At 33.5% G+C, this 11,574-nt stretch overlaps 1 protein-coding gene and 1 long non-coding RNA gene across 2 annotated transcripts in view; one reads left to right on the top strand and one right to left on the bottom strand.

The window, feature by feature from the left end:
* Nucleotides 1-2,299: 2,299 nt before the first annotated feature.
* On the top strand, nucleotides 2,300-5,826 carry LOC129926530 (uncharacterized). The gene is made up of 2 exons (XR_008778239.1): nucleotides 2,300-2,519; nucleotides 5,449-5,826. It is a non-coding gene; the product is annotated as an uncharacterized LOC129926530 (long non-coding RNA).
* Nucleotides 5,827-8,994: 3,168 nt separating this feature from the next.
* LOC129926175 (multiple epidermal growth factor-like domains protein 10) overlaps nucleotides 8,995-11,574 on the bottom strand; it is a 30,932-nt gene continuing 28,352 nt past the window's right edge. The window contains exon 12 of the mRNA XM_056028529.1: nucleotides 8,995-9,346. Within this exon, the coding sequence (XP_055884504.1) occupies nucleotides 9,264-9,346 (83 nt within the window). The 3' untranslated portion in view covers nucleotides 8,995-9,263. The remainder of the gene's footprint in view (nucleotides 9,347-11,574) is intronic.

The following is an 11,574-nucleotide window of genomic DNA, read 5'->3' on the forward strand; positions in this document are numbered from 1 at the left end:
AGATAAATAGATAGATAGAGATAGATAGATAAATAGAGATAGATAGATAGATAGATAGATAAATAGAGATAGATAGATAGATAAATAGAGATTGATAGATAGATAGATACATAAATAGATAGAGATAGATAGATAAATAGAGATAGATAGATAAATAGAGATAGATAGATAGATAAATAGAGATAGATAGATAGATAAATAGAGATTGATAGATAGATAGATAGATAGATACATAAATAGATAGAGATAGATAGATAAATAGAGATAGATAGATAAATAGAGATAGATAGATAGATAAATAGAGATAGATAGATAGATAAATAGAGATAGATAGATAGATAAATAGAGATAGATAGATAGATAAATGGAGATAAATAGATAGATAGAGATAGACAGATAGATAGATAAATAGATAGATATAGATAGATAGATAAATATATAGATAGATAGATAAATAGAGATAGTTAGATTGATATAGATAGATAGATAGATAGATAGATAAATAGATAGATAAATATATAGATAGATAGATAAATAGAGATAGATAGATAGAGATAAATAGATAGATAAATAGATAGATAGATAAATAGATAGATAAATAGAGATATATAGATAGATATATATAGATAGATAGATAAATAGAGATTGATAGATAGATAGATATAGATAGATAGATAGATACATACATAAATAGATAGATAGATAGAGATAGATAGATAGATAAATAGAGATAGATAGATAGATAGAGATAGATAGATATATAAATAGAGATAGATAGATAGATAAATAGAGATAGATAGATAGATAGATAGATAGATAAATATATAGATAGATAGATAAATAGAGATAGTTAGATTGATATAGATAGATAGATAGATAGATAGATAGATAGATAGATAGATAGATAGATAGATAGATAGATAGATAGATAGATAGATAGATAGATAGATAAGATAGATAGATAGATAGATAAGATAGATAGATAAGAAAGATAAGATAAGATAAATAAATAGAAAGATAGATAGATAGATAGACAGACAGACAGACAAATAGATAGATAGATAGATAGATAGATAGACAGACACATAGATAGATAGATAGATAGACAGACACATAGATAGATAGATAGATAGATAGATAGACAGACACATAGATAGATAGATAGTTAGATAGATAGACAGACACATAGATAGATAGATAGATAGATAGATAGATAGATAGATAGATAGATAGATAGATAGATAGACAGACAGACAGACACATAGATAGTGTCAAAGATTTATACAATGACTCACAGATTGTCCAAGAGGCTACCATGGTGCATATTGTGCCTGTAAGTGTTCATCCGCCTGTAAAGATCTCTTATGTAATAGACTTGGCTACTGTATCACTTGTTTACCTGCATGTAACGGTCTTTATTGTGAGCAGGTTATTATTATAGTCATTATGCTTTAAAAAATTAAAATAAGTTTCAATTAAAAAAAAAAAAAGTAAAAAAAGTTTACTTCAAAAAATTAAATTAAAACACTTCAAAATCAATAAAATGTAAGTGTATCAATTAGTTTGGATCAGTCATTGTGATTTAATGTGTAATAGATCTAGACTAACAATAACGAATCCTGTAAGATTAGAAATATTTTTACCAATTGTTTTTGTTTTGCGCAATCTCATGCATCTTAGCTTTCTCAATGCCTTATGATCTATCACTTGCCTTCACCATTTGAGAAGGGGGTGGGGGGAGGGGACAAAGAAAAAAAAATGTATCAGTGTGAAGGCTGCTATGATCGCTTTTTAAATGCATTTACTTTTTTTTTTAAAGTTGCACTATCTAAATTCCAACTCGATGGCTCAAATCTCTCATGTCAGTGCAATAACGACTGTCCCGGAAAAATGTTAATAAAAATAGATGATGATAGATGTTTTGTTTTAGTTACCAAATGTCAGGTTTAAACTTTGTAATTCTCTAAACAAAGCATACAATGGTTGAATTTAACTTTTACCACCATATTTTTCAAGTACTACTACTTTCCCTTGTTTGATACCAAGCAAAACAATTGGTTAATAAACTAAATATTTTTTTTTATCGATTAATGTCTTGTCCACGCCGATGAATAGCAAAATTTCAACCTTGATTTGAGATTGATTGAGGGAGAAAAAACCTTTACCAGACAGACAGACAGACTGACTGATTTGACAAAAGCTTCGTAAAAATCATACGCATAATAGATTTAAAAAAAAAATTACATCATTTAAGCTTTCTATCATGATCTCTAAATATTAGATCTGTTTTCTAGCATCCCAGACTGAGTCCAGTAGTTTGACATTTTCATCGGGTGTTGGTATTGGAGTAGCTGTTGGTGCTGTTGCTTTCATCTTGATTGTTGTTATCATTGTTGTATACAAAGGCAGAATTAAAACATTAAGAAACAGAAGTCAGGAAGACTTAAAACCTGGAACTGAGCTACAGACATACGACAGTTTGAGTGAAACAAATGAATACAATTACTCTACTTTTGAAGGTACTTTTTTTTTTCTTAAAGCTATTAGGTTTACTTTAAAAAAAATAATAATATAGATTAATAATCAAGTTTTTCCTGATCGAAGATTAGCACATTCTTATTTCACCTACATTCTAAAAAAAAGTTTTGATTTTGTCTTTAAAAAATATAACAATCAATACAAGAATTGGTTAAGACTAACATCGTATTGTCTTATTTTAAGCAAAGATTTATATTAGTCGAATTTCACAGCTGTCCGCTATAATTTTTGCCTCGTAGCCTTAATACGGGTGTATGGCTGCATGGTCATTTCCTTGCGTTTCGGACTGTCTGTTCGATGGTTCTCGGTTTAAACTCTACCAGCCGCCACCCCTCGCTGCAAGATGTGAGGGCTTTAACGTAATAACCTTAAATTTTAAAGGAACATCCGAAACATAGCCGAATACCGACACGTATGACTCCGCAGATTGAGGAGTGAATAATTTGCCAGTTTTTCACTGTCATGGGTGTCAATTCCAATTTGTTTTTAGGGATTTCTTGAGGGATACTTGAATCAGTTAATTATTCTTTTCAGAAAATTTGTGCAATTATTTATTATTATTATTATTATTCGTGTCCACATTCTTAGCCTACTGTCTGTCAAGGAGCGAAAGCGTGCAAGACCATTTTAAATAACAAAATTATTTTTTTCATTGGTTGAATATTTGCATCGTAATGCCATAGCGAGGTGCGGTGGTTGAGCGGTAAAGCGCTTGGCTACTGAACAGGGGGGCCCGGGTTCGAATCCTGGTGAACACAGGGATTTTTATATCAGGATTCTTGGGCGCACCTGAGTCCACCCACCTCTAATGGGTACCTGACATTAGTGGGAGTAAAAGTAAAGGCGGTTGGTCGTTGTGCTGGCCACATGACACCCTCGTTAACCGTAGGCCACAGAATCAGATGACCTTTACATCATCTGCCCTATAGACCACAAGGTCTGAAAGGGGGGCTTTACTTTTTACTTTAATGCCATAGGGGTATGAAGGAAATTCCATTGCATTGATGGATTGGTTCCGGGCGCGTGAGAGAAGAGATTTGATATAGTAAAAAAAAAAATAAGAAAGGCAGGGAAAGTTATTTAAAGGGATGCATTTGTAGTTCCAAGGACTTGAACTATACTAGTAAAATGTGTTTTGAGCCTCTTCTTTCCATTTATATCTCTAGCATCACGATATTGTTTGAGTGTTCAGTCATAGATTAAAAGTTACGATGCTATGAAATTGAAAATCAAAGACGCATATTGTCTCATCAACACAGTCTCATTGTAATATCAGGTATGCATACTGTGACATCAAACACAAAACGTATCCTGTCACTATCGTATAGTGCTAGTGTAACTACTCAGACTACAATCTCGCTTAAAACCTATCCTCAGGCTCAAATAGCCATTGTCAACTCATCTTCGTGTTTGGTATTGTTTTGAGGCATATGCATCAACCAGCTTCCTCCAGGCGTCTTTGTCCTGTGTCTGTAACTTTAACTGTTCAAGCGTCTTGAAGATCGTCTCGGCATCTTGTTCGAAATCCCGGTGCCAGGTATTTCAGGGTCGTCCCTCCTTCCTCCTTCCATGGGGGTTTCAGGTGTGGGCTTGTCATGTGATGTTGGAGGCATAGTATTACTTGTCAAACAGAGACCTAGCAATTTCACTAAAAAAATAGCCCAAATCAGTGATTCCCAGCCTAATTCAACCTGCGGGCCTTTTTAAGTTCCGACACTTGTGTCGCGGGTCGTTTTGGACCGAAAGACTACAAAAAAACGAAAGGAAATCGATCTGAAACTTTTAATTAATGAGACATTGAAAGTTTATCTTTTTAGATCGGAAAATGGCTTTATTTCATTACTGAAAATGTGAGCAACATTGTAGCTAGTTTGACCACCAACTTAATTTCTTGTCTCGTTTTTTTTTGTTTGGTAAATACTCTCATAAATCTTTCAATCTCTAGGCGTAGTTTAACAATCTTTTATTTGTGGCTCAACCAAGAATGCCGTCATATTTTTTTCTTAATACTGTTTATATGTTGTTGTTTTTAAAAAGAGTCATACTTTCATTACAAGAATAAATCTATTGGCTTATTTTAATAGTCCACAACAAAGTAAAGATCAGTTCACTATTCTTGTTAAATTCCCATTTCATAAACGCACAACTGTTAAAGGACCATCAGATATATAATAAGAGCCCTAGCGTAGGTAAAGATACATTTTCCACCTTTCTTTATAGAGGGGACTTTTTTTTACACTTTGTGCCGACGTTCTGTCGGGCCGGACGGAACGACGTTGCGGAAATTTTAAAATCCGAATGCCATTACACTTTTTATGCAAGGTTGGTGAAGCTTAAGAAATCCTATTTGTCACCCAATAACAAGGCTTGAGAATCTTTTTCCTTGTTGAGGGCACACAAGAGTATACTGTTATCGGCTACATGTACACTGTAATATTAATAACAATAATAATAATAATGATAATCTTTCTTATCCATTAGGAAATCTGTCTTACAATTTAGGCATTACACCAAACAAAACATTCTAATTATAGTAATAAAAATATACATTCACAACAGACTCACTCATAATTTACACGTGAAAAGTCTATATCAGAAAGTTTCTTTCTAATGATTTGATTGCCAGGGGAACAAAATAGTTTTTGTGTCTGTTTGTCTTTGTTATTAGTGTCTTGCATCTCTTCTATGATTGTAAAATCACCAAATTCTGACCCTAAAGGTGATTTATTATTTCTAGTAACATTTTAGCTTTTTCTTTTTATCAAAAGAAAATAAATACCTACAAAGGTTTTTCGATAAGTTGGTTCATATATAACCTTGTATTTAATAACTTATTAGTTGTATTATATATATATATATATCTTTATACAAGAATAGTATAACACTATATTACAAACTATTTATTTCCAGTAGAGATCAAGTCCGATAAAAAGCATGATCAAGAAGGCAATGAAACAAAACCTTGTGAGAACATTTCAAATACACTTTATGAGACAATAGGATGAGACTCCTCAAATGTGCAAAATGAATATATGCATACATGTATATGTATGAATAAATAAGTGCATATCTACAATAATTGTATTAATGTAAAATAGCTACACTGATCTATATTAATGAATGCATTGCTTCATTAATGTGCATTTTAATATAATGACTTGATAGAAGAACAATAGCTCATGATAATCTGTCCTTGGAGGCCCATAAAATACTTGTGTATGAATGCTTTTGACACGCTTGTCTACATAACATTTAAATATGACTTAATAAACTTTGGTGATAAAAATGCTTTTATATTCTTGTTTGATGCACATATTGTATTAGTCTTATTGTATTAGTATTATTTAAGCAACTCAATAAGGACAGGTGCTTATTTACAGGACAGCACAAACTGATAATAACAATGTGTAAATTACGCAAACCTTCTTTATAATCACTAGATCTAGATCTTAAGCAATCTAGTTAAGAAGTCCTGCAAGATAAGTGTGTTTGAATCATAATAATAATTAATATAAGAAGAAATACCAAGTAATAAATCATCACACTTTAATGAGTCCTGCGCTCAAGGGACACAACTCATATAGCTCTTTTTTACGGTTCTCCCTCAAAAGTTACGGTTCGCGAGCTCCTTCAGTGCAATGATATTGTTATGTTATCAGAGCGCATTGGGCCTACATTAGCCTGCTAACAGTTCTCGATAAATGAAATGATTATTATTATTTCAAAGTCAGTCGAGACTCCACTTCCTGGTCTGAGCTTAGCAGAAAAACATTGTAGACACCAGACTTTGTTCGTTTATCTTAAAAAAAAAAAATGCTGAGAAAGATTTACATTGTGACATACCTTGTTTAGATAGGGGAGAGAAATATTAATTTTATATTCCCGTAATTAGATATCACAATTATAAACAATTGCTGATGCAATATTGTCAAATGATCTGTCTTTATTTAAAATTACACTATAACCTAGTTTTAAATAGTATCTCGAGAGAAGATAAAATAAGAGATGATTTAGTAAAGATACTTTTATTAGTCCAACGATATGGACATTTAGTTTGACTTCAATAGAATCTTCAAGCGTTTCTGAAAGATATCTACTTCGATGGGCTGCACCTTTATCCATATTTACAGATTAGTAAGCAGTTGCCAAACAGGTGGGCAAGACATGGAGAGACTCGCCCAGAACCGAGATACCTTGAGGAAGCTGGTTGGTGGCCTATGCCCCAGAAGGGACCACAGGCAGAGATGAGATGAGATCAATAGAATCCTCCACTTTAATATTAATAATAAAACAATACTACTAGAAAGTTGTAAAGAAATGTTCAGGTAGAATAAAGATTTCGAGAAACTTCTTACCAGATGTCCGGCAAGTTAAGGACAAGGACAACTCAAAAAAGGACAAATGTTTATTTACAGAACATTACAATTACATAATAACAATGGTCCCCATTAAGTTCTCCTTTCAGACCTTGTGGTCTATAGGGCAGGTCATCTGTTTCTGTGGCATACGGTTAACGAGGGTGTCGTGTGGCCAGTACAACGACCAACTGCCTTTACTTTTCCCCAACTAATGCCAGGTACCCATTAGAGCTGGGTGGACTCAGAGGTGCCCGAAGATCCCAAAATTAAAAATATCAGGATTCGAACCTCGGACCGCCGGTTCAGAAGCCAAGCGCTTTACCAATCAACCACCTCGTCTCTTCAGCCTTAAGTACGGCTTCTTTTATTCGTTGTTTCCTCCATCTGGCAGGCATTAAACTAAAAACAGGGGTTCTCAACCTGTGGATCGCGACCCCCGTGTGGGTCGATTGACGATTTGCCAGGGGTCGCCAAAGACCATTGAAAAAATGGATTGTTTTTGCCTACTCTTCTATTGCTTTGTGTGTATGCGGGGAGGTGGGTCGCGGCAGACTGGAAGATTGTAAAAAGGGGTCACCGAGAACAAAAGATTGAGAACCGCTGAACTAAAGGGTGAACATGGCCGCTCTTTACTACGCTTACTTAAGTCGGAGCCGAATTTTAAAGAGGGCAAGCGGGGCCACATAGAGATATCTTTACAACTGTCGATCATATATCATGATGGAAAGAAATGTTCATTATGTCCCTGTTGTAAATTACTTCCGGTTTCAATGTGATCTTTTATGCGTGAACAATGAGACCAGCTATGAACCACCAATTTCCTGCTATATAATACACGAGGCACTGTTTATGAAATGTACCACCACAAACAGCCAATACCATTGTTCTATATGTCAAACAAACTGTTACATTAGAAAATAGCATAGAATATAGTATTAAAGAGATTACACACAGTCAGGAGGAATTGGAGACCAAGGGCAGATAAATTTAAATTACACGTAAATGTAATATTTCTTTCAGTTAGTTTTTTGTGTATTTATTTTAATGCATTTATTTTTACTCTATTGTTATTTACTTAAAACCCCCAATGTTGGCATTTATAGGCTACAGGACTCATTCATCGTGACATCTATCATCATCAAAGATCTTCAGTGATCGTGATAGAATGGCACCTTTGACCGTGACAATAAACTTAGTATTATTTTGGACCAATGTCTCACCACGACGGATAAGAGAAATCAGGTATAAACGTCAGGAGAAAACACGATCCCTTAACTCAAGAAAACATTAAGAAATTAAAACAGACACAAAATAGACAGTGAGATTCATAAGAAACGAATATTCACAATTTATTACAGTAACACATTTTTAAAAACACCTTTTAAAAAATCATTAAAAGTTTTAAAATCACAGTTTTTATCCTTACAATTATTTTTGTTTGTGAAATTGTTTATCGGAAAATGCCGGGTACTTGAAGTAAGCTAGCCCTTAAAAAATACAAAGATCTTGGGTAAAAGACTCATCCAATAAGGTACTGTAAATGCGTAGTTTCAAGCGCTAGTTTCAGGTCTTTTATTTTTATAGCCTCTATCGGGTTTGATCCCAACTACCCGTATTTTTGTGCAGAATTTTTTCTCTATCAGGCACACTTAAAATTACAGCATAATAATGTCAGTTTAATTTACAAAGAGAACTGAAAAATGCAAAAGATATATAAGGAAAAAAGGCACTTCCGGCCCAATTTACGATTCTACTTTTTAGTTAAAGAAGCGAAACGCATTAGTCCAACATTGCCCATTATCATACACGGTAATTTACACAATTATTCTACATGCATATTTACACAATAATTTTGCATTTTTATTTACATAATTATTCCACATGGATATTTTCAATAATAATATTACACAATTTACACATTTATATACACAGCAATATTACATTCCTTTTACCAACAAACAACTACACAATTATTTGGTATGACTTTTTACACATCAATTATTGTATATGCCTATTTAAACAAGTATTCTACATTCATATTTACACAAGTATTACTTTCATTATTCTTTTGTTAGTCAAACATGTACTGAATTGCAAATGTGCATTAAATATTTTGAAAATGCTACTAAGGAATTTATACCAAAAGAATAATGTACTCAAGCCATGTTTTCCTATATTAAGACATTATATTAAAATACACAATAATATAGTATATCAATAAGTAATAGGACTAGACATTAATGTATCAATTTATGCTTTAATATACAAACATGTAGTGGTTGTGTTTGTTGATACAATTATTGTAGTAATATCTTCATCCACCCATACACATAGAACAAGTTATGTCTAATTATAAAAACTCTGTAGTTATGAGATTGTCTCATAAATTGTAGTTGAAGCGTTCTCGTACTGACTTGATTCGTTTCTTTTTTGGTCATGATTTTCTTGGACTGTAAAAAATAATTTGCAGCATTTTATAATACAGTTACATTTAAAAAAAAGTAAAGTTGGATTATATATATATATAGGGCAGATGATGTAAAAATCATCTGATTCTGTGGCCTACGGTTCACGAGGGTGTCATGTGGCCTGCACAACGACCAACCGCTTTTACTTTTCCCCAACTAATGTCAGCTACCCGTTAGAGCTGGGTGGACTCGAATCGCCAAAGATCAAGAAATTAAAAATTCCAGGATTCGAACCTAGGCCCCCCGGTTGGGAAGCCAAGCGCTGAACCACGCAGCCACCTCCAAGTTGTTAGTAACAATGCTTATTTTATTGTTTTGTCAATGTTCACCTGTACATTTTGATTTAACATTGTGTTTTCAGAAGTCAATCATTATGTCACAATGTGCTAATATAAATCTGTTATATGTTCTTGGTGGATATATGTTGTCCGGCTCTGGAAACAATGGAAGAGAAAGATTGTAACTTTTCGACAATCGCTTAAAAAAAAATTAACTGGATGAAAGGGGCATAAAATTTAATTTGTATCGATTGTTTTGTCCAAATTGTTACAAAGTTGAATAGATGCATAATAGGGCCCCGGGATTTATAACGAACGAATATTCACATTTGACTAGAGCAACACTTTTAGCAAAATCACCAGACTTAGAGACGATTCAGGACAGAACACTAAAAACTAAAGAGAAATTTATAAAACACACTAAAGTGTACAAAAATACAACCTATTAAAAATAGTCAGGATGATAAAAAGACAATTTTTTTTATTTTATATTCTGGGACAAATTCGTACAAGTTCTCCTTCTTCCCTAGTGCCATTAGAGTAAGTAAGTAAGTTTCCCTTTTATACATTGCGATCTATAGGGCAGATGATGTAAAGGTCATCTGTTTCTGTGGCCCACGGTTAACGATGGTGTCATGTGGCCAGCACATTGACCATTCGCCTTTACTTTTCCCCAAATTAGTGTCAGGTATCGATTAGATTCAGAGGCGTCCAAAGATCACGAGATTAAAAAAAAATCCCAGGATGTGAACCTGGGAACGCTGGATTAGAATCCAAGCGTTTTACCACTCAGCCACCGCGCCTCCAGTTTTAGAGCTAGGAATTAATTGTCTGAATCAGTCAAGAAAATCAGAGTTTAAGTCTTATGACTAGTTTATTACATGGTGCGCGTAAAACGTAATTACGTTCTTTTTTTAGCGTCCCCCGAAAGGGGAAAAGACTCTATTAGTTTTGTGTGGCCTGTCTGTCCGTCTGTCCCGTTTAGATCTCAGAAACTATAAGAGAAAAATCGGACATCATGATATTTTAGATCATTCAAAGTTCTGATGCAACGGCTACTTCTTTCTTTTCTGAAAGCGAAAAATCTAATTTTTAAAATTATATATGCAAATCAATTATGGAAGTACTTTTTCATAAAAATACACCATTTTTACAACTATTCACTATTAATAGTAACAAATACTGCAGGCTTTAACTAAGGGAGACTGCCATTCAACATTTTTTTTAAGACATCTTTGCAAATGGTTTTAGTCTTTTGATAAAAATTATTATTTTTTACAATTGTATTGCTAAGTTATGTAAGTTATGCCTACTAAATACTAAGTTTTTCATATTATCGCGTGAACTACAGAGCCTGTATAACACCATGGAACACAAAAACTAAAGGATTTTTTTTTAGGCTTTGAATATGAGGTTGACCCTTTACAAATCAATTAGACAAGATATCAGTTGGGCCAGGTTCACACTGAACTTCGCATCCACACCCACATATCCCTTGGTCTGCTGGACCTTTGAGGCACCACACATGATCTTTCAACCTTCTTTCTTCATTCTTCTCTGTCTTTTACCTTTGATAGAATTTCGTTATGATATTCATTCTGAAACTATTGAAACCTGCCTTTTTACCTGCCTGGGTGGACCACCTCGGGGGGCCGATTTTGAGTTTGTGTTCCCACACAAACTGTTTTTGTAACCTTGTTTTTTTTTTTAATTAACGTCTCGAGCATGATTACGTGCAATTAAATGCATGAACTCTTTCTCTCCTAACTGACGATACCAGCGTTGATTCCACCAGAATGTAGTAAATAATTACGGAGAGAAAGAGAAAGTAAAATGATTCCGATTATTATTTAACATTGATACAATACTTCCACTTTATAAAGGTAAGCTGCACGAGTGAGTCTCACATAAAGAAATTATAAATAGATATTC

Source organism: Biomphalaria glabrata, chromosome 5, assembly GCF_947242115.1.
Source record: "Biomphalaria glabrata chromosome 5, xgBioGlab47.1, whole genome shotgun sequence".
Classification (NCBI taxonomy): Eukaryota; Metazoa; Mollusca; class Gastropoda; family Planorbidae; genus Biomphalaria; species Biomphalaria glabrata.